The sequence below is a fragment of the Psammomys obesus genome, unplaced genomic scaffold, assembly GCF_907164565.1.
Source record: "Psammomys obesus unplaced genomic scaffold, mPsaObe1.curated_primary_1811, whole genome shotgun sequence".
Classification (NCBI taxonomy): domain Eukaryota; kingdom Metazoa; phylum Chordata; class Mammalia; order Rodentia; family Muridae; genus Psammomys; species Psammomys obesus.
The window spans coordinates 9,965,977-9,990,068 of record NW_026591918.1 but is presented as its reverse complement, the minus strand read 5'-3'; the positions used below and the strand labels follow the sequence as shown (position 1 = coordinate 9,990,068).

General features: G+C 47.5%; 1 protein-coding gene across 1 annotated transcript in view; it reads left to right on the top strand.

Moving 5' to 3' along the window:
- Window positions 1-21,731, top strand: part of Chat (choline O-acetyltransferase) — a 46,520-nt gene extending 24,789 nt beyond the window's left edge. Inside the window, exons 7-14 of the mRNA XM_055612393.1 lie at window positions 4,948-5,117; window positions 7,249-7,349; window positions 8,108-8,236; window positions 10,419-10,541; window positions 11,574-11,715; window positions 11,838-11,900; window positions 17,922-18,059; window positions 20,332-21,731. Coding sequence (XP_055468368.1) covers window positions 4,948-5,117; window positions 7,249-7,349; window positions 8,108-8,236; window positions 10,419-10,541; window positions 11,574-11,715; window positions 11,838-11,900; window positions 17,922-18,059; window positions 20,332-20,613 — 1,148 coding nt within the window. The 3' untranslated portion in view covers window positions 20,614-21,731. The remainder of the gene's footprint in view (window positions 1-4,947; window positions 5,118-7,248; window positions 7,350-8,107; window positions 8,237-10,418; window positions 10,542-11,573; window positions 11,716-11,837; window positions 11,901-17,921; window positions 18,060-20,331) is intronic.
- Window positions 21,732-24,092: the final 2,361 nt, after the last annotated feature.

Below are 24,092 nucleotides of genomic sequence, written 5' to 3'. Positions count from 1 at the left end.
CTTGGTTGAGTTATGTTAGGAGATCCTGAGAGTTACGTAAACCTACCAAGTCAGTTATCTCCTTCTGCTTCTACTATAGCAGTTGATGCGGGAAGACGCCACCTCATCAAGTGCAGTGAAGGTGGAAATCAAAGCCCTTTATTCTGCTGATACTCTGGTGAGGGAGGTGGTCCTTGTTACTCCTAAGTAAGGGTTCAAAGTCTCTACATACTTTCTGTGTGTGCTGTGTGAAAGATGGTGGGGTGAGCTGGTCACTATTCAGTGGAGATGGAAGGTCCAGCTTTCATGGCTTCTTTGATATCACAGAGGTGGAATTCCTCAATACAGATCAGTGAAGTTCTCTTCTGGCCTTGAGCTGGCAGCAGAGGGTAAGAAAGCCAGGTGTAGACAGAGTTGGGACTTGTAGTTTTCCTGATGGTGTTTGGCTGAAGTAGAAAGGCTATTATCTATGAGTTTTCTTTCTCATTGCAGGGGGAGGGGTGTTTAGCTTTTTCTTTTTTGGACAGGGTTTCTTTAGGTTGTAGCTTTGGTTGTCCTGGAACTCACTGTGTAGACCAGGCTAGTGTTAAATTCTCAGGGATCTGTCTGCATCTACCTCCCAAGTGCTGGGATTAAAAGCCAGTGCCACTATGCCCTGTTTATCTAAGAGTGTTCTAGTTTGCTGTGGCTAGAAAGACCAGGTCTTTGTGGGACTTTGTGTGTGAGTGTCCCCATTTGTGTTTTCATGTTTATGATTTCTTCTGATTCAGATATTGACTATTTTAGATAAAAAGAAAGGAGAAACTCTCTGTGTTAGTTTACTTTAGATGTTGTAACAAAAACACAGACTGGGAGACTCGGAAGTATCTCTAACTTACAGAACCTGGAAATCCAAGATCAAAGTACCAGTAAGGATAGTTTCTCCTGGCAGAGCTTTGCCTCTTGGCTTCCAGGCTGCCAGTTTCTCATTGTGTCTTTAAAGGCCCTTTCTCCGTGTCCCTATCGTTGGTGCCTCTCCTTATATGGACCAGTCCTATTGGTGGGTTACAGGTAGTGCTTATGGCTCCATTTAACCTCAGTTACCATGCTAACGGTTCTTTCTCAAAATTCAGTCATAACAGCAGTTAGAGCTTTAATGTATGATTTGCAGGGAGTGCAAGGCAGTTCAACACACTCAAAGGACCTGCCGCTTCCCTGCATTTTAGGCTGTGAGATTCCTATCTGGCATGCTTTTCTCTTTCCACCTTCCAGAGTCTTATGTTTGCTGTAAATATAATATTTATCTAGGACATCCAGTGGGAGGTGTAGCGGGAAACCTAGTCCGTTTTCCTGGAAGACAAGACTCTCCCTTTTGAAAGATTTAAAGGAGATTTTATAACTCAATTCAAATTGGTTCTAATTCACAAGAGACAGGTTTCATTGATAAAGACATACTTTTGTTGACATCTCAGCCACTGGGAACTGAGATGATAAAGATTACTTCCCCTGAGGCCATAGATTAGGGGAAAATATCAGATGTCTGATGGAAAATTTATCTCCCCAAAGAAGATACAATCCATTGTCCTGGGAAGGAAAGTTGTTACGATAGACATGGCAAAAGATTAGAAGCTCCTTGCTTCTAAAAGTTCCAGGATCTCATCTCTATGGACAGAAATGTGATCTGTACCATTACCTGGTACAGACCAGAAAAGGCAGGAGTCCTATGTTTGTGCACAGGTGTGTGTGTGCATCTTAGAGAGCAGGACCTGAGACTCTCAGCCTTCCAAGGAATGTGAGGTATGTGTTGTGAGTGTGACTGTCAGGAGAAACTCCTTAGTACTCAGCTCCCGCCTCTCACTAGTCATAGAGGCCTCGTGAGGAAGATTGATCCACTACACCAAGGAAGCCCTGGTGTGCTCCTCTGCTATGAGCCTCCGTCACATCCAGTATCGCTATTACACTTGGGCCACAGTCATGGGTGTACCTCACTTCCTGCCTCACACGATGAACTTGTCAGCATTTGACAGCTCAGCACTTGCAGTCAGGGAGTTCATTTGCAAGGCCACCTGGCTTCCCAGCACTGCTGCCCTGCTCCTATTTCATCTTGCCTAATGAGCCAGGGCCTGGTTCCTGGTGCTGAGCTTCTGGGCCAGACATGGCCAGCATTAGATATCAAGGCCTCGGCCCCTCCTCAGGGATCCTTCCAGTCAGTCTGATCTGAAGGAGGCCAAACCACCAACACGGAAAGAACAGCCTTTTTTGTAGCAAGCCTGTGCTGCATAGCCAGGAGTTGTGTCCCAAGTGACTGCTCTCCCATCCAGAGGTTGGATCAGGTTTGCTGCAGCCTCCTGGCTGGACAAGCTTGCTATGGCCTTCCTGGAGCACTGCAGTCTGCCCATCCCACACTGGTTTGGGCTTGTTTCTAAGAAATCCTGGTTTAGGGAGATACAAAGCAAGGCTTTCAGTGTCCACCAAGAGGCCAATGGTATATAGAATTCGAGCTGCCCATGGCCCCTCACCAGTCAACAAACAAGGTCTTACTCTTCCTCTGCTCCTAGGCATCCTTGGCTCTTTTCCAACCACGTAACCTTGGCCCAGATCCTGCAGTGACTCTTGCTTCGAGGTCTTCTCATTCCTGGGTCTGACTTTCTTGATGTTTTACTTCCAACCTGGGTTCGGGGGTTACATGTCTGGAACAAGTCCAGCCTTTGCCAGTTACTGGGCAATTATTATCTAACCTCACATTTAAGGAAGGCCTTGGAAATGGCCTACAGTCATTTATTTTCTTTCTTTACGGGGACGTGATAGTGGTACCAGTCTCCTGTTGTAGTAAGCATGCCTGAATTGACACTGGGCACATAACAGGGGCTCGGTAAAGGCTGGAGAATAGCCTCACATCATTGTACTCATCTGGCCTCATCTAAACCCTACAACCTTGCCCTTAAGCTGGAAGCCAATCGGCTTACCCACAAGCCCCACCCCTGTGGGTGGGTCTGCTTTTCACCCTCCCACCGGGTTATTATGTCCTTATTATGTGTCTCCTTCCCTCCTCCCCCCCCGACTGTCTGGATCTGACACACGACTGGCCAAGCATACCTTCCCCATGCTCTGAAGACACTGTCTCTACTGGGAGTCTAAAGGAACCCTCAGCACGGTGCACTACTTGAGGCATAGCACCATGGCCATCTTCAGGGATTCATGCCCGAGAAAAGAGGGGCAGGGTGTGGAGAACCCTAAAGTAAAAGGGAATGTCCACCCTGTTTCCAGCCTGCCCTTACTCCTACCTCTCCACTAGAGTTAGGTCCAATGGACCATAGACTCTGGTCCTTAGTGGAGCCTTGACCATTCCTGTAAGGCTGCTGGGCTGCTGCAGGCCCATCTCCTCCAAGGACACAGACCTCACTCTCAGCTGGGCCAGACTCATAAAAGTGCCCTGAAATCTGTTACTAACTCTGAATACTTTTCTTTGCCCACATTAAATGGAGGTCTCGCCTTCAGTGAATCCACAGACATGAAAAAGTACCCCAACCAGAGCCCCCTCAGAAGCTGCACAGCAGCCAGAACCTCAAGGACCCAGGACGACAACAGGGTCACACACTGTGAACAGGACACAGTAGGCACAGGAAAGGGTGGCATAGCTCTGGGCACAGGAGCTGCACAGTGTGGAGGAAAATGGGAAGAGTGGCAAAGAGTACTTGCTGCTTCTCTATAGGGTGGCCTCCTGGAAGTACAGGGAAGGATCTGACCCAGCATACCCTCCCCATGCTCTGTAGGCACTGGCTAGCCTGGGAGCCCAAAGCTCACTCCCACCCCATCCCACCCCACCCTCACATAGCACACAGTGCAATGCTAAGCACCATGGTCATCATCAGGCCAGAGAGACAAGGGGCATGGTGGTGAGAACAGGCGCTTGGCTTTCTTGTACATGCAAAGCCGAATACAAGGTCCTCTGAGTAAAAGGAGCAGGGTCGCTGGAGGTGCAGGAAGCAACCACTGCCACGGTGTATACAGTGGTGCCTAGTACCACACCCCACAGCTTCCGGGCACACAGCACTCTCACCTCCGCCCAGAGCCTAGGGGAAACCGTCTCCATCCTGTCAGGGCATCCAGCATCAAGCTCAGAGTCTCCAGGCCAGGCTCAGCCCTCCCCTCTGGGTCTTAAAGAGCTCCTTAAGTTTTAGATCAAAGCTGTGAAGTTTTGGCTCGTGATGGACTTAAAATTTTGATGAACTTTAAAGCTGAAGATGGTCGGGTGGTGGAGGAGGTACGGGGGAGGAAAGTCACCTGCGTGGAAGAAGGAAAAACAGCAGTGGCAGCAGTCAGCGGTCAGTGCCGCCTGCCAGGGGGGCCTGTCAGTCTCTTGGGAAGTACAGAGGCTTTATGTAAGAGTAAGCTGTAGGCCAGGCGGGGCTCCCAGATGACACACGTCCTGCACATGTAGTGGCTTCTGGTTGGTTTTTCCTGTTAAGTGAGTCTGTGTGCCTGAAGCAGTCCCAGCCCGTTCACTAAGTTACAGCATCAGGCTGTAGCCTTGCCCTTCCCCCCTGCAACTCAGACCCTGAGCCAACAAACCCACATGGGGGAACAGAGGGCAAGCAATACCCTTTCCTTCATATTTTCATGCGAAATTGCCCAATTCAAAAATTCCAGGAACAGATTTAAGTGCTCGGAAAAAGCCAGAATCCATGATCAACAGATTATCATTATCTGTGCCACAGTGAGGATGCTGCTAGGCAGGGGAGGAGGAGCCTAGACAGGACTGAGGACCGAAGCATCCCCCTTTATCTGGGCTGGAGGAACCAGCAGCCACACACTGGGTGAAGCTCTGGGCACTGCTGGGGGCCACCAGCCTTGCAGAGACCATGGGGTAGAGCAGAGGCTCAGGACAGAGCGTTTGAGTGTATGGCCTGTTGAGGCAGGCAGGCTGCCTGCAGCATGTGGGACTCCACAGGAGCCCCGGGCCTCAGGCCACACTCACCTGTTCTGCAGACTCCACCAACCGGGACTCGTTGGACATGATTGAGCGCAGCATCTGCCTGGTGTGCCTGGATGGCCCAGGTGCCGGGCAGCTCAGCGACACCCACAGGGCACTCCAGCTCCTTCATGGTGGAGGCTGCAGCTCGAACGGAGCCAATCGCTGGTACGACAAGTCCCTGCAGGTAAGTGCTCTGTTCGTGGCCCCGCAACTGTGTAGCCTCTTCTGGAGCTCTGCCTGAAAGCACATGTTTTTGCTGTCTGCTGTCACCCAGGTGATGTCACCTCTAAACTAGCCAGAGTTCTCAGAAGCCAAGTGGTAGAACTCAACTGAAACCCCCGGACTGTTACCGGGTTGGAAGAGCTTGGTCACACCTGGGCTCACTCCCCACCTCCATCACACTCTGGAGAGGGTTGGGTGTGACCAGAGATGCTGGCTTTTCCAAATGTCTGCCACCTGGCCTGACCATTTCAACACACACTGGGAAGCAGGGCAGCCCAGCATCCCCTAAATACCTCCTAAAGTACAAAAAAATAATCCATAGCTTTCACTCACATGCATCAGGATAACATCTTACGCTGACTGAGAGGGGGAAAAAAGCCAATGCAAATTGGTTGTGCTCTAAGTTGTCCATTCATTTCAGATCTCTACCCCACCGTATACCCCGTAACATGCCAATATCTAATACAATTTTCTTTATTTATAGTGCCACCACACTCCCACAGTGACCATATAAAAACAAGTTAACCATCTCTCTGGGTTGGGACAGCCCATCTCCATAAGCATTTCCCAGCAGCATCTCATTTTCTCTGAGAGGAGAAACCCATCCCTGCGTCTGGCTGGCAGGTTATCTTCTTTATTGGTTTACACAGTGATTTTGTTGTTTCTGATGAGTTGTGCTGCTGCTGTGCTGGCTGTTCAGCCTCCACGGTGGTGCTAATGACTTGGGATCTTTCACAGAGCAGTGGTAGGAATGACATAATGGATGTATAGGACACAGACCATAGTAAGCATTGGGTACAGTCTTTCAAAGACCTATTTTCCTCCCTTTCTTTAAGTGACAGGGGTAGAAAGGTGCTCAAAGAGAGTGTACACAGGTTCCCTATTTTGTAGATAGGACAGAAAGTAAGTGAGCTGGGGTTGCTACTGAGACATCATGGACCTGAAATTTGAGGGGATGCATCTCCACATGGAGAAAGATTGTTGGCCAAGGGAGAGAGTCAGAGGAAGATGCATACTTGAAGCTGCTGTGGGTGTGTGATCGTTGGCGTGATGACTGAGATAGTGAGACTCCAGCATCTGGCACAGATAACCGAGCCTGGGGGAAGGCATGGAAAGGCTGTGTGTACCGTGGTCCCAGGAGATGCTTTCAGTAGGCACCGTAAGAGTTCATTCTTTCGCTGGCTGGTTTGCTCATTTACCGAGGGGCAGACAGGGTGAGGAAGTCCAGGGCAGCCCCGCTTCGCTTGGAGTACACCAAGCCAAACTTCATCTTCCCCACTATTTTCTCTCAATACTTTTGCGCCCCGAGAATATTTCTTTCCCAGGTCAGCTCAATATAGTCTTTGTGAAACTATGTATGAGTGTCTAAGGAATCTTCTAGCGTTTCTGTGGATCCTTCAGAGACTTTCTAGTTTTCATCTCAACCCTGTGAGCTGCTTTACTGGGCTGGTTTAAACGAGTCCTCAGGTCCAGAGGCTGCTTCCTCAGCCACCAGACAGGGCACAGTCTGTGATTTGGAGTCCGCTCCTGTCAAACAGAACATCCTCCCCACACTTTTTCCGCCAAGAAACCTGATATTTCTCCTTACAAATCTTCTTAACAGCAAATCACATTGTTATTTTTTTTTTCACTCATTTATACAACACAATTACCCGGCAGCTGCTCTGAAATGGGCACTGGTCTAGATCCTGGGAATAAAATTAATGGAGGCCAACTAAAGCAGAGTCAAACCATTAGCCATTACTGAAAACACTGGAGAATGGTGTCCGCTGTGCAATTAGGGACGGACAGGACCGAGCACCCACTCTGCCCCGTAGACCAGGCATCCGAAACTAGAGCACTAAGAACCCTGGACTGCTGCAGTGGGGGAGGGGGGCTGCCCCTTCGCTGCCTGGAGCCCTGTGGGAAGAGCTTCCTTGAGACTTCCACACTCTTGGGTGCCTGCAGCCACCTGCGGAATCCTTTTTAGGAATCAACAATCCTTGGTATCGTTGGATACCAAGAAGTCAGAGGGTCCAATCCCAGGGCCTAGTTTGAAATGCTGACTCCAGGGTCAGCTCACCTGCCTGCTCTCAACTCTTTCCCTGTTGCAGTTTGTGGTAGGCCAAGATGGCACCTGCGGCGTGGTGTGTGAGCACTCTCCATTTGACGGCATCGTCCTGGTACAGTGCACGGAGCACCTGCTGAAACATATGTGAGTCTGGGGCAGAGCAGAGGAAGACCTCAGAGGGCTGCTGTGGAAAGCCAGGAGAAACTGGGGTATCAGTCCAGAAAATGGCTGAGCCCAAGATGAATTTGGAAAAAAGCTCGAAGACTGCAAAATGAGCTTTATGAGTCACAGATGGGAGGGGTAGATTGGGCAGGAAACTCAGGGAAGACAAGGAGAAGCAAGAGATCCAAGCCTTGATCCAGCAGAGCTCAGATCAATCTTTGTTTGTTGGTCCTGAGACAGTGCCAGGTACCTGGTAGCCCAGCACATAGGGAGGTCCCCTTCATCACAGGATAGGTCCCCAACCTTCATGCTGCTAGGGTGGAGCCTTGCTTTTCTGTCCCTTAACCACACTGGGTTCCTTCTAGCGTTGGTATTTATCTTCTAGCATCTTCTTGCACATAGGTTCTTAGTCTCTTCCGCAGAAGGCTTTGGAGTGACGGGGACACAAGCCAGTCTTTGAAGACAGAGCAGCTAAGCTTGCTGCTACATTGCCAAGTCTTTCATAAGTACAGCCCAGACATGATTTAATGCTAGGACAAATGAAAGCAAATGATGCCCCTTGGTGTCAGGTGGAAGTGGATGGGATCCTGGCTCTGTCATTTACTAAGTTTGGTTTATCAGCTCAGGCTCCCGCAGCTCAGGGGCTGTGCACACCAGCAGCTAAGATGATTGCACAGAAAAGCAATGCTGCCCAAGCCCTCGGTTGCAGGGTCTCAGGAGACTGCCCTTTGTGTTTGTAGGATGAAGAAGAACAAGAAGCTGGTCCGAGCTGACTCCGTGAGTGAGCTCCCTGCTCCCAGAAGGCTGAGGTGGAAATGTTCCCCAGAAACTCAAGGCCACCTCGCCTCCTCAGCAGAGAAGCTTCAAAGGTGAGGGAACTCCAAATTTCCTTCAAGGTCCTATTCTGCCCTCCTCCAATAGCTGTTGAAGCATCCTAAGGGCTCTGGGACTCTGCTCCCCTCCATGCTCCTCCCATTCTCATCCCTCATGGAAAAGTAGTCAAACTAAAGAGGAGTTATGGCTCCCAGGAAATAACCTTGCTCAAATATCCACCATTTTCATAAAATGCAAACGCGAAGCTATTTTTTTCTGCAGGTTTCACCTGACTAAGCAGAGTCAAGGCTGGGAAATGATTCTCTGCTTTGAGGGAATAATAAACAACTGCTTTGAATAGGTCATTTGAATCCAAGCTATTTCAATTTGCTTGAGTTTACACTGCAACTTGACAAGGGGCCCTTTTCTCGGGGGAGGAGTTGGCTCTTACCATAGTGGACACAGAAAGAAGGGCTGGGTGTGAGCTGCCTTTGTCAGTCTCTGTGTCAGAACCCTCATTCACTCATCAGACTTGTGGAGCTCTGTCTAGTGCGTGCCAGGTCTGTGGTGAAGCACTAGGAACCCCAGGAATGAATGTGCCCCGGACTCACGCTCCACACTTTAGTAAAGAGGCAGACCCCAGATCAAATCATGTATGACCCATGGCGTGCCCAAAAAAGAGAGACTCCAACCTGCAGATAGATACGGGGTTGGACTCTACCCAGACAATGAAGGAGGGCTTCAAAGGGCAAGAAGCAGCTTGAGGGGCTAGTAGACAGGGAAGAGGCAACTCTGTGGCTTTAAGCCTCTGTAGGTTCATACAGGTCCAGGCTGGTATGGAGACAACAGATGAAAGATGGCTGGACCTGGACCATAGGAGAGAAGAAGCTGAGCCATGCTGTGAGGAGCTTGCCTTGCCTGTGAGGGGCTCCTCCTGGGTGGGAGCTGTTGGGGAGCCAGTGAGGAGTCCACGGGAGTAGCGCTGGTGGATAGTACACAGGCTGAGAAACCTAGCATTAGGAGACCCTTCTTGCTTGAAGCTGCTGTTGAGGCTGCCTGGCTTTAGGGAATGAGGAAGAGGTCTCCCGGTTTCCACGGAATGATGTTGACATCTCAGCTCTTAGGATGGGGGTCCAAGGTGAGTGGGCCACCGGAAGAGGAGGCGGAGGAAATAGATGAATGGTTAACAAGGATTTGCTTCTTCTCAGGGACCTGTGTGCGCCTCTGTCCCCCAACGTCTCCCTAATGGGGCATGAGGAGTCACCTGGACCTAAACAGTCCATGGGGGGGAGGCTAGTTTGGGAGGGAAGTTTTCATGGTGAAAGAGATATCTGCCCAAAGGAATCTGTCAAAAGGTAGGGGTCTCTCCTGTTGCAAGCTGCTGCGTGACCCCTGGGAGCTCAGCTCATGTTGAGGCAGAAGGGCGAGTTAAGGTGGGGGAGGGGCAGCAGATGTAGCATGGAGTCCCAGCGACAGTGTGAGGGGGCAGGTCACTCCTCTTGGACCTGTGTTCACAGCCAGTGGCACGCACCTCATGGCAATGTCGCCCCCCACCCCCATGGACAGTCAGACTAGACCCCAAACCTTGTAAGGGAGAACTCTACTGGTCACATGGTGCTGGCACGGGCATTTCTGCATAGACACAGGGAAGTTTCCTGGCACTCTGCTAATGAAAGGCATGTTCTGGGAGACCCACTGGCAGTCACTGGATGAGACTGGGGCGGGGGGGGGGGGGGTAAAGCAGAAGGGGAGAAAAGCCCCCATCCTCAGGGGGGCTACCACGATTCTAAGTCTGCTCAGATTCTAAGTCTTGCTGCACCACAGCACAGTAGTGATGAATCTCGGTGACGGCGGCTGAGCAATTAACTGTTGGAACAGCTGAAGGTCCACGGGGACACTGAGCCACTGTTCCTTCACAGGTCATAGAAATGGTCTGCTTCAGGCCTGCTTTGTAGGCAGCCCATGCAAACGTCTCATTTCCGTGCTCCTCCCGCCTTGCTGCTGCAGCCAGCCCCACCTCTCCCTAGAAGGGTCCCCCTTGAGCCCCAGTTCCCGTGTGCCTTCTGCCTCTTGCATAGGTGAGGCTATATCTCTGACACCATAGGGTATTTCCAGAGGACAAGGACTGTGTACTCACCTTCTGGGCCACTAGGACGTGGACCAGGATCAGGAAACTTGGGGGGACTCTGTGGTGTAGGTGCCTTATCTTGCATGTAGAGTAATCTTTCTTGTCCACAGAATAGTAAAGAACCTGGATTTCATTGTGTATAAGTTTGACAACTATGGAAAAGCATTTATTAAGAAGCAGAACTGCAGCCCCGATGCCTTCATCCAGGTGGCCCTCCAGCTGGCCTTCTACAGGTGAGTGAAGGGGTCGTGGCTCTCCGTAGTCCAGTCTTCCTCAAGAGTGGACTTGCACACATGCAAATCAGACTCTAACACCTACTGCCTGGCATGCCTGGGCCCTCTCTTGTGCTTTGGGACCCTCCAGTAAGCTTCTTGGTCTCCAGATCTTTGCCTTAGCTGAGAATCTGCCCTCTCACCTGTTACTTCCAACTGAAGTGTCACCTTCCCGAGGTCTGCCTGGAGATACTCTCTTACCAGAAGCTACCACCACGGGCTCTGTTGTCACCCAGTTCTCTGTAACATCGAATTCACCATCGAAAGTGTCCCTCCAACCTGTCATGTGACACTGGACTCTCATTGATCTCAACTCTGTTTTCGCTTCTCCCCTACTCAACTCCTCGGTTGTTACTGGCTGGTGGGAAGCGGGTTTTCTGCCATCCAGGAATGCAGGTGGAGGCTTGTTCACCTGGTTTGCATGCATAGGGTGGAAGGCTTTCTAGGCAGCAGCATGAGCTCTGATAGAGGGCCAGGGGACTAAAACAGTGTGTGGGGAGGCCAGATACCATTTTCCCCATGAGCTATACCTTGATGCCCTGGTGGGCCTGCGCATCTGTCCATACTAACCATACTCGTATGCCTTGACCAGAGCTCATGGCTGGACCATTTAAAATAAAACAGACTTCCCTGGAAGGTGTACATGGTAAACTACACATTATTCTCTGTTAATAACACTCGTTAGGCCTCACAGAAAATTCCACAGATTGGTGGTGGTGTTTTTGTTGTTGTTGTTTTAACCAGTCACCTCTTTATTTTATGTCAACACAGTGTCCCCAGTGTATAAACCTGTACATGGTTCTTCACATCAAAGGCTTCCTAGCATTCATCTTTGGAATTCTCCTCTAGAATTCTATTAACATTAAAATGAAATACTATGCCACGTCATGTCACAGCTATGAAAATAAAGCCTGCCGGAGCTATTTTTCTTTCAGTATTTATGACTCCCTGAGAACAAATTGCTGTTTGCCATCTATCTTTTATCTTGTTCAGGCTTTATCATAGACTGGTGCCCACCTACGAGAGTGCATCCATTCGCCGGTTCCAGGAAGGTCGGGTGGATAACATCAGATCAGCCACTCCAGAGGCGCTGGCTTTTGTGCAAGCCATGACTGACCACAAGGCTTCCATGCTGGTAAGCGTGCGCGCACACACACACACACACACACACACACACACACCATTCCCCACTCTGCCTTAAGGAGCCACAGGGAGGCTGCTGTCGTTGCCTGTGCTAACCCTCTGCTTTGTTCACAGGCCCCCGAGAAGCTACAGCTGCTCCAGATGGCCATCCGGGCCCAGACTGAGTACACGGTCATGGTGAGTGGCTGTGCTTCTGCAGCACTGACTTCTTGGTGCCCCAGCGAGGCTACCACCCCTCATTTGTATTCACTTTTATTTAATCTATTTTTTGCAGCACTGGGGATTGATTACAGGATCTTACACAGGCTAGACAGGTGCTGTAGCACCAAGCTATGTCCCAGGTTCTCTTTTTCTACTTTTCATTTTGAGACAGAGTCTCATTAAGTTGCCCAGGCTGGCCTTGAATGACTCCGTAGCCCAGGTTGATCTCTAATAGGGGGCCCTCTTACCCCGGGATCTCAAATGGCTGGGACTGAGGATAGGCTTGTTCCACTGGGCAGGGTCTTTTTCTTATTTCTACAACACAGGCGGCACACCCTTCCTGCTTTCTCCAGGTCCCACTACATGACAGTGAGCGGTGTTTGAAATCTGCTGACATAACCATAATGATAATAATAGCTCACAATATGTGTGGTGCTTTACAGTAGATATAAGGAACCATCAAATTGGGGGTGGGGGCAGCCTGATGAATATTGGTAGCTGGGTCTCTGGCACACTAGAAGGGAGTCAGAATTTATTATCACCTAGGGCTGATTTCCGTGTGTTCATTTTTGCTGCCTGTGAATTGAAACTCTTTGCTGAAAATTAATAGTGAAATCAAAATTGTATAGGGACTATTTCTCTAGTTTGAGGGAATAATTTATTTTTTAATATTTCAAAGCTATTATTTGCATGCAAACAAGGGAGAACTTGAGCTAGTGATCAATATGTTAATTGCAGATGACTCAAAAACAACCAGAAGGCTGACAAAAATCTATGAGAAGGATTGATCAAATTTTTCTCTATGTACCAGAAAGCAAATATAATGTATATCTGGGTTTTAGAGCTCATCACTTAGACTTTCCCCTAACTCAGTCCCTAATTCATCTCAATAGCTATGTTTGCTCTGTTTAAGCACTGTGTTAGCCAGTCATGATAGCTCAGGCCCGTACTCCAAGCACTCAGGTGCCAGAGGCAGGAGGATCACCACAAATTCAGGGTGAGCATGGGATATGAGTGAGCCTATCTCAAAAAGCACTTAGTCAACTTTTCCATCACTCTAGCAAGTAATGGAGACAATCAACCAATCGGCACAGGAAAGGAAAAGCTTATTTTGGCTGACAGTTTCAGAGGCTTCAGTCCATGGTTGGTGGCTTCCACGGCTTTTAGGCCTATGGAAAGGCAGCACATTCTGGTAGGGAGAGCCCATGATGAAACAAACTGTTCCCTTTGTTACAAAGAAGTAAAACGGAAAGAAGAAAGGGGAGCTGAGATCCCACAATCCCTCTCAAGGACACACCCACAATTATAGGGAGACCTTCCATCTGGCTCCACCTCTTAAAATTTCCACAACCTTCCAATGGTACGAGCCTTTAATGCATGAGCCTTTAAGAGACATTTCAGATCCAAACTCCAGCAAGTGCTCTCACTATATTCAATGATTTTTTTCCCTGCTTCATGCTAGTTAAAGTGTTATATACAAGAAACAGAAATTGACACCCCTAAGTGCTGTCAGTAAGGAGTTTAACGTGGAGTTGGAGTGAAGGTGCTTCAAAGTTACGTCAAACTCACATGAAGAGAATCCTGGGAAGCTATAGAGAAGGTGGAGGAGAAAGCTTCTTCCTCTGCTTTGAAAAGTTGAGAGGGATTCCCAGAGGAAGCAGTCCTTCATGTGAAGTGTAAAGGATTAGGAAAGGGGAGGAAGGCCAAGGAGAGAGCAGCATGTTGTAAAGGCGAGAGTCTTGTGAATGTGATACATCTGACGAGAAGAGCAGCTCGGTGTGTGCAGCTTGCAAAGGGCTGGGGAGCAGAAGAGCTGGATTGTCTGCTACTCCAGGGTGGGGCAAAAGAAGGACAAGTTGCTTTAGGGAAGTGGTTTGCCAAGCAGGAGCCATATAATACAGGAGGAAAATGTGGCTGGGCAGGGCCAACGGGATGAAGAGGAACTTCTGATTCAACATTGTGTGTTGAACCTAAGAGTTCCTCAGCTCTGAAATTCTCTAGAACAACAGTCAGAGGTATGTTAAGCCATACACATATGAAAGAGAATTAGAGAGAAGGCGACAGCAAAGCATTAAAGCCGAAAAGTAGAACAGATGGCAGTTGGCTTAGGGCACAGACAAAGAAGCTGGAAAAATTAGTGAACTAAATTGCAGCACCTCGGGGTAGCTCCATCACCGGGGACGCACCAAAAGTGGGGTGTGTGAAAAGAAGAGGGTCGGCTGATGGTTTTGTCTGTTTAGCCTGCACAACAGAATCCTTTGTACTGTGTAATTTATAAAGAACAAAGATTTCTCACACTTCCTGAATCTGGGAGTACAAGATCAAAGGGTCAGCAAGTGAGGTTGTTGGCCTCTGCTTCCACGATGGCGCCTGCTGCTGCATCCTCCAGAGTGGAAGAATGTGTGGTGCTCATGTGGCCAGGGTAGAAGGCGGGAAGGTGGAAAGCTGTGTAAAGTCTCTCGTGTAGGGGTCTTAACAAGGAAGGAGCCCCAGTGAACTAGTCACTTATTAAAAGCCTCTTAATATATTTCATTGACTATTAAATTTTGAGATTTGAATTTTTAAATTTTCTTGTTCTATAAATAAGAACAGGAAACTAAAAATATTATCAAAAAATAAAGATAGCTCTAGAATAGAATGTAGTAGAACATGTCAGTGGAAGTATTGGGAGACATTATGAGGTAACCTACTTTAACACCAACAAAACAAATGTAAGAAAGATGGGCTGTCAGTATAAGGTGATACTTGGTTGAGGCAAGCACTATCCCAAATTACAGTTGTTCAGAAAAAGAAACTGAATGGTATAGAAATCACCAACAAAATAATTCAAGAAAAATATCAAAGGTTGAGGATAGTTCAGTGGTAGAGAACTATCAGGCATAAAGCCCTAGTTACTATCACCAGCATGAAAAAAACAAAAACAAGCAGAAAAGCAAGCAAACAAACAAAATTCAGAACCACAGAAAATGCTTCTATATTAAGGGAATTCACCAAATATCTTTCATACCAAGGAAATTTTATGACCCTATAGACAAAGAGAAATTCTAAGTTTCTCAGAGGAAAAAGAAAAAAAAAGGGTCATAAATAAAGATACAATTGGTCTTTCAGCAGCAGCAGCAGCAGCAGAAAGTAGATAATAGTGGAGCAATGCCTTCAGATTCTAAGGGAAAATGATCTTTAACACACCTTTCATACCTAGCTAAACTATCATCAGATTTGTGGCTGAATAAAGACATTTAGACGGAAGAATTTTATATTTTTTACTTAGTAAATCATCTTTCTTATAAAACTTCTAAGGACTGCATGTCTCAAAATGAGAAAATAAAACATGAAAGCTAAAACATAAAAAATAAAAAACCCAAAAAACAAAACAATAATTAAAAAAAACCCAGAAATTCAACACACACACACACACACACACACACACACACACACACACACAAAAATGAAGCAGAAAGACTCCCCAGGATGACACAAAACAGAAACTATAAGTCAACAGCTCTTCAGTAGCTCTTGAGACCAATTAGTGCATACATAAAGGAGGAATAAGTAAGAGGAGAAATGAAATCTATGTCTGGGAACATAGCTGAGTTGGTACAGCATTTGCCTAGCATGTGATAGGTCCTGGGTTCAGTCTTCAGTAGGAAAGAAAGAGAGAAAAGATGGGTGGGAGAAAGGGATGGAAGGAGGGAGGGAGAGAAATCTAATCATAATATGCTGGAAGACCCAGTTGGGTGTCATTAGATGATAATGACATCATCTAAGCACTATGTGTTGCTCAGACAACGAAGAGTTGAAATATGACTCTGCTGGGAAGACTGAAAAGTGGAAGTAGGTAGAGGAAGTAGAAGCTAATGTTTTATTTCTTACAACATGAACTTTATAAGGAAGTCCGGGAAATGCAGTCATGACACTCTTAAGTATGGATTCAGAGCAGTGAACATAATATCAGAAGGAGTAGCTAAAAGGCCTTTTCCCTATAGAGTGGGAATCAGTGCTGGCAACATGACATAAGCCAACAGCTTCTTTGGATTTTAAACTCTAAACATAGGAATACTTGTCTCTGTACTTTGGTAATAAATTTCAATTCATAAATTTTCTTTTTAGAGAACCATTGTCAAAAGTATCACCATGGGATCCTTTGTGTTATTCATGTTAACTTGACAAAAGGAATTGAATCAGTAGTGGGCAGTAGAGAGAGGAGAGACAGGAAGGCAGCTGGTAAGTGAGACTAGTTAGCCATGAGAACAGGGGAAAGAGACAGGAAACAAGACAGCCTCCCATAGCACAAGGATGTATTTGGTAGAAATTGTAAGGAGAAGAAACCCCAGTGGGCAGGCACGGTGTTCCTGGCCCCTCTCACTATTCTCTTGTCTCTTGACACTCCTCTCTCCCTCGCAGCCTTCACTTCAGTTTATAGTTACATGAAGTGCACATGGTAGTGGCTCCCTACCCTACTACGCCCTGAACACAGGCCTCTTTGCTCCTCTGCCTTCCAGCAGCAGCAGCAGGCATACGGTAAATGCTCCATGTCCTAGATGGGGGACTGAGGCAGGAGTCCTTGTATTCATTGTTGCTCACCACTCCAAACAATGGTCCCTTTAAATCTTCTGGATACATTTGCTTGATAAGAGCAGGGTGGGCAGGTTGCCACGTGTAACGTCTCCCTCTGTGGACCTTCACAAATAAAAGGAGAAGCAGAGGTCACCAGAGAAATGAAGCATGTCCACTATTGGGAAAGGCTCCCGGTACTTCCTCTCTGTCCTGGTAGGACACATAAAAACCAAGCTATGGGCTGCAGCTGCATGGTAAAGCAATCCGTTAGCCTGTGTGAGGCCCTTGGACCCATCCCCAGCACCACCTTGTGTAAATAAATGAAGTAAGAATAAAATAAGCTCAGGTCATATAACTTTTCTTCTCAGACTAGAATTAGATGCCTCTGCATCATCCTTATGCTTTGTTCTCTGCTGAAGGAGAACAGCTGTCAGATGCTGATACATGCCTTGCATGTATCAAACCCAAGCAAAGTTCGCTGGGAAAGGAGGCTTTCCCTCCCCGAGGGGCTGTAACAGCTAGACGGCAACCATACATAACAGACACTGCAAAAGTTTCAATTACTCTGGTGGAACCAGGTTATTGCTACAGGCAACGAGCCGTCCCTCAAGTCTCCCTGCTTCCCCAATCGCCCCGTGTAAACACAAATCACAAACAAAAAGAGAACGGGGATGGTATCTCCCAGCCTCAAGCGGGGGAGGCTCAGAACAGTGCCCTGCCCCTCCCTCCAGTCCCAGGGTCCTCTCCACATGACATCCAGGTGTCCTTCTTCCGCCCCATCCGCTGAGAAGAGTTTAACTGTCTCTATGATTTAAGAGAAAGAGAGAGAGAGGGAACAAAACCCCACATCATTCAACTAGAGTTTCCACCTTTAAAACATCAGCGGAGCCTCAGCTTAGCTGTCTAGTTCCTAACTCAGTTTCTGAGCTTATGAATCAAGGTGAAGTGAGTCCACACTTTGCCCCTTGTGTGCCGCACCTTGTTCCTGCTTTGTGCGGGAGGGTGAAGAATTAGTTATGGTGTGATTCTAACCCTCGCAGTTTTGACAACCCTCCTCCATGCCCAGATCCTACACATGAGCCAACCTTCTTTCTTTCTTTCCCTGGACACAGCAGGTTGATGCTGGGACAGGCAGGCCCACCCGCTCTTCTGTTAGAGTAGCATGCAGTGGTGGCTGCTGGGCTTGCTGATCTTTAATCCAGACATTCTTACGGTAGATCCCAGCCTTCTCAAGACACATCCTGTGTGCCTACAGTATGCTAGAGTCCAGGAGCAGAGGCTGCACCGGAAAGCGGCCGGCCCCCAGCAGATGCTCGCACGGCTTGTCTGTGGAGGGGGGGTTAAGCAAGGGCTGTGAGGATTGGTCTTGAGGAGGAAACAGGAGGGGGAGCGGAGGTACAGAGGCGTGCAGGTGTCATTTCCTGCTGTGTTCTTGACTCCCAGGCCATCACCGGCATGGCCATCGACAACCATCTGTTGGCACTGAGGGAGCTGGCCCAGGACCTGTGCAAGGAGCCACCTGAGATGTTCACAGATGAAACATACCTGATGAGCAACCGGTTTGTCCTCTCCACTAGCCAGGTACAGTCTCTGCATGTGTGGCCAGGGCCCAGGAAGCCCCTGAAGACAGTAGTGACTTGGAACCTGGCTTTGTCTCTGCTTCCTTTTTCAACATTTAACACACACACACACACACACACACACACACTCTAATGCATATGTTCAATATGTGTTAAATTATGCTAAATAATTATACATATAGGTACAACGTATGCTAAAATATCGGCATGTAATGGGTAGCAGTCAGATTAGTGTAACTGGCATATCTATCAACTTAATAACTTAGAGAACATTCAAAATCCTTTTTACTAGCCACTTTGAAATATTTAAGTTATTGCTGTCAACGATAGCCTTCCTCCTGTGTCATAAAATATTGAAGTCAACTATATTTTCTCCACTCTCAACCCCACCATCTGGCTCTTCTTTTTTTTTTTTTTTGTTTTTGTTTTAACAAGTCTTATCTTTCCTTATGTGTGTGTGTATGTATGTATTTCCTTATGTGTGTGTGTATGTGCCTATGTGAGTATATGGTATGTGTCTGCTGGTGCCCTCAGAGGCCACAAGAATGTATTGGAACATCTGGAACTGGAGTTACAGGCAGTTGTGTGCTAGCTGCCTGATCTGGGTACTAGGAATTGAACTCAGGTCCTCTGGAAAAGCAGCAAGCTCTTTTAACCACAAAGTCATCTCTCCAGGCCCAGGCTTTGCCTCTTGAGTTTTGTCACCTTCAGTGGAATGATCTAAATGTTCAGGGCATTAATATTTTCCCATCTTCCAAAGAAGAAAAACCAGAGGCTCCCTGAGCCAAAGCTGACAGGCTGGGCATACACGCACCGGGGGGTTCTAACTATCACGCAGCACTGCCTTGCCATCTGCTGCATGTGAGGGTGTATTCCACTGCAGAGGACCCTGGGATCTGAAGCCTGACAGGCTTGCCTGGGGATCCCTCAATTAGGTCATGGGGATTGTGATAATGGCCCGGCCCCGATGCCAGAAAATCAATTGTCAGCCCAACATTTCCTACCTGGTGCTGTACATATGCCCATTTATTAAAGGGCCACAGCCACAAATGCAGGATAACTTTCGCTAGTGGGAAGATGCCGGGGAGGGGAGGAAACACGTAGCCGCACCAGCCTCCTGGAAGTTACCTCATCTGCACACTGCTGGATGAGGGCAGCGAAGGGGGCTAACAAAGCTGTGTCTGAGGATAGACACCCACTCAGTAATTTAATTTTGTCATTACAGCAGTGGGCTTGCAGACATGAATAAATGAGACCAGAATACTACAACATAAATTCTTCAGGAAACCATCCATGGGCGTAGAGTGCTCTGGAATGGCTTCATGGCCTCCAGCCATTGCACGGCAAATTTATCTGACAATGCAGTGACTCTATTAGCAAGACTAATGGCTTGTTCTGCCCCATTAAAATGGCCAGTGCCATTTCAGAAGGCACAAGAATACAGCACCAGAAACCTGTGGATTTAAAACAGACCCTGTCTCATACTTCACTGGCCCCACAATCCTTTCTCCTTGTCCCTAAAACCTGCTAATAAAGTGAATTTGGGCTGTGAGTTGTTCCATGGTTTCTTTCCCACTGAAAAGTTATATTTGTGGCTTGAATGCTTTAAGAGACACACTTTCTTGGTTTGTGAACTGGATTGCAAAGCCTAGCCCCCTGAATCCAAAACATCTTAGATGATTAACTAAAATTCCAGGTGACAGCAGGCTTGGAAGTGCCCGGTGCTGAGTAATTGTGCTTGGGTGGGCCTTGGGGAGGAAATCAGACCATCCAGGCGGTACTGACAGTAATTAAGGATCCGGGGGAAATCAACAGAGAAGATGGGCCAGATTTCCTCCAGTTCATAAATTACTCCCTGTGGGAAGCCATCTAATGGTTGGGTGCCACCAGGGTGCCATTTAGTAAATTAGCCTGATTGCCACAGTGCCTCAAATGGCCCCTAGATGAAGGAAAGCCTTGGCTCAGGCCGGAGCAGCAAGCTGCCCAGGGAGCCTTCGGCTCCACAAGCAGAGCCAAGTACACACTGGGGGGGTAGATTGGGGGTCGCTCTCCCCCAACACCTTGCTCCTTGATGGACTCATCTTTATTATTCCAGCCATGGCTGCTCGTTCACACCAACCCAGTTCAATCTGGTCAAATCCATGGTGAGGGGGTCTGGACAGAGAAGCAAATACCATGGAGGTCTTGAGATACAGAAGCTCAACCACCATGTTCTAGCAAGTTCCCAGGTTAAATGTCAGAATAGGCTGCTTCTGACCTATGCCCTTCTCCAGGTGCCCACAACCATGGAGATGTTCTGCTGTTATGGCCCAGTGGTCCCCAATGGATATGGAGCCTGCTACAACCCCCAGCCTGAAGCTATCCTCTTCTGCATCTCCAGTTTTCACAGCTGCAAAGAGACCTCTTCTGCAGAGTTTGCAGAAGCTGTGGGAGCGAGCCTTGTTGACATGAGAGACCTCTGCACTGCCTGTGAGCCTGCTGAGGGCAAGCCACCAGCGACAAAGGAAAAAGCTAGAGTCCCAACCAGGCCAAGCAATCTTGACTCGCACCACTAGCCCTGGCTTCCTATGGGAGCCAGACCCATCTAAGCCCTGCTCCCATCTCCAACCCCAGCTTTTTGTTGTTCCCCTGTCCTTGGGAGCCCAACCCTCAGACTGTGTGAGAAGGCAGCACACGAAGCTGGCATGTTAGGACAAAGAGTCCCTTATCAGGGTGGCCTCTGGCCTTTACAACTAGAAATGAGACCAGCCTGGCTGGGACCTCCCGCTGAGGTCTTCAAAGACTTACCACTTATGCTTCTTTCCCAGCAACACCCAGTGGTACACAGGCTAGTCCTGCCCAATGGAAGGGCAAGTCATCTCATCCCATGTTATGGGCCCAAATAAGTCATGAAGACAGAGACCAGCTCTGAATCATTACCTGCCACTCTTCCTCCACACAGTCACATGCACACGCATAGCCAGGGTTCATCTAAAATGCAGGAGCTGACAGCCCCAATCACATTTCTTCTTTCATCTTCCACAGCAATTGTCTTCATTTGATTGGAGGGAGCTAGGTCTCTGGGCAAGACTGCAAAGACTGAAGGTTGGGCTGTGGGTGAAGGGCTGCATGGCAGATGAGCAGTGGCATTCCCTTTGGGGTGGCACTGTCCAACAGGCGTTGTTGGGGTGATTTTCTCTTAAACTATGTGCATTGATCTGGGAGAACCAAGCCTATACTCGCTGTTCTCTATCAGAAAAGGAATTCACTGTATTTACACGGATATATCAACCCATGCACTGTGAGGGTGTCAAGACCCAGGAGCGTCAGACCCTTGGCTGGAGGAAACACCTCCTCCCATAGGAAGGGACCGGAAGCTGGCCTTCCCCCTCCAGAAACAAAGGAGTGCATTCATCATTATGCAGAGGCAACACTGAGCCGTGGCCAGGGATGCTCTGTGGGGACCCTGGGAAAGGGGACTGTTCCACGTGTCCTTAAAGAGGTGGAAAATGAGACAGTTGTTTGAAGAGGCAAAGCATCGTAAGTATGGCCACCTTATCATACTGCTAAATTGCCAAATTATATTTGAAGTTGATGTTTGGGTTCTATTTTTATAATATAGTTCTAGATTTCTGGCAATCTGTACATTTTAATTTATAGTTCTGTGCTTCAAAGAAACTCATGTATGAATACAGAGCCGTGTATTGAAAATACTCTATTCAAGATATTTAAGGACTGTAAGTCAGTATTTAATAAAATGTGATGCCAAAAAAGATGATGCTGTCATTGTTCCTACTGACAGATGATATAAATTCTGTGATCCAAGTCAACAGTTCACTGGCCTGTATCTGGGCTCTGCCAGCAAGTGTCTAAGGGTGAGGCTGGAAAACCACACAAAGCCAATCTGGGCAGCATAATGAGACTCTACATCTAAAAATAAAATACAAATAAGTGATACTGGACCATGAAAGAAAAGGAAGGCGGGAACTAAGTCTCTGCTAGTATGTATGTCAGGACACATCATGACTAAGGAGAGGCAACAAGGCATTGATTCCATGTGGCATTTGTGAGTGCCTGACAAGAACTCAGTGCAGAGATGGGTGCTCCCTGCAAACCTGTCCAAACATGTCTGTTGGTGGCAAAAAGTGCAGCTAATAGCTCCAGGCTCAGAGACCAGATGCCTGGCTAACAAGCCCAATAGCCAGTACTCCAGTCTTGTTACTGGGTCTTATCACCTTGTTGATAGTCTTATCACCTTTCTAGACCATTGCGTCCTGGCTTGTGAGGTGGGAATATTGAGGTCAACCCTGCTTATTTCTGGGGTTTGGGACAGGATGACTTGAGATGGCCATTGTTTGAAAATGAGGGGAAAACTGTGAAAGCCTAGCATTCTTGTTACAGATCCACAGAGCTCACCCCTGTCCAGGCTGCAAGACCAGGACGGAGACTTCTCCAAATGGGAACCCCAGGGCTTTTCCAGAAGAACACTGGTGTGTTCCGGTTAGCAAGTTAGGATGTGAGAAAGCCACCTTTCAAGGAGATAATAGTTCAGAATATTCCAGGATGGACAAGAGGATGGGAGTAATGTGATTTGCTCTTATCTATCATACACATGGCAGATGGCTTCCAAACAACCAGATGTGAAAATACAGACAACACAGAGAACAGGAAGCAAAGACAATATTAAGCCTCCCTTCCTGCATTCTTTTTTTTTTTTTAAGATTTACTTATTATTTATACATTATTCTGCCTGCATGTACACCTACATGCCAGAAGAGGGCACAGGATGGTTATGAGCCACCATGTGGTTGCTGGGAATTGAACTCAGGACCTTTATGGTAGAACAGCCAGTGCCATTAACCTCTGAGCCATCTCTTCAGCCCTAAGCCTCCCTTCCTATTGGTGGATGTTGATATCCAGAGAAGAAGGCTGTTCCCATTCTCTTTTTTTCTTTATACATATTTCTTGGAGTTTCCTTTTCAAAAAGCCCTTTACATATGAAGGGTAAACACAGTGCTCTTACTGGGAAGAGCTGGCCTCACCTTAGGTGCAAGGACCTTTCTAAATGGACTCCCTCTTTGTTCCTCTTCTATGGTATGTCCCTTCCATCTTTTGAAGGGATTTCTGCTCTTGCCCCTGTCCCTTGTGTTGTGGTCCCAGAGTTCTGTCTACGTGCTCTATTTCTAATTAAGTAGTGATATGGCAAGCTGAGTTGAATCAAAACTATGAAAATATATGTTTAAAGAAAAAACATTTAAACTACATTTTGTTGACTATAAATGATTTTGGGGCTAATACTTGTTCAATATTGTCAGCTCTATAATTATTTTGGTAGTATTAGCTAACCTGCTATCAAAATTAGTAAGACACAGACACCTGTTAGACTTTGTAGCTGGGTTGGGCAGATATTTCTACCTACACTATATCAATAACCTCACCATCCACCTCCCACCCCCTCCAATGTCTTCCTCCTTAACCATTCTAATCTGGGCTACCTTCCAACCATAACCTTATAAAAACAGAGTCCTTCCTCCCAGCCCATGTGCTTCCTTTTCCATTCTACACATTGTGGCTTTTTCCCCTCTCCTCTCTTCCCATCTGTCTGTCTCCTTCCTGTGATTCTTCTGTCTGCAAAGCTGGGGAACTGTAGCCACACTTACCTCCTTTGCCCTGCCCAGGTACAGGCCTTTTAATTAACCAATTAGGAATAATGTCTTAGGCAGGTTTACACAACACAGATAGATGTATCTGGGCCTTAACCAGATCTTGAGGGCCAGTAATTAGCATCAAAATGCAAGCATCAGACCAACCCCAACAGCTATACATTGGCATTCAGAAGATAACAAAATATTCAGCACTTGGGAAGTAGTGGCAGGTGGATCTCTGTGAGTTTGAAGCTACCTGGTCTGCATAGCAAGTTCCAGGACAGCCAGGGCTATATAAAGAAAGCCTATCTCAAAAAGAAAATAGAAAGGGAAAGAGAACAAAAGAAGGAAAGAAAGAAAGAAAGAAAGAAAGAAAGAAAGAAAGAAAGAAAGAAAGAAAGAAAGAAAGA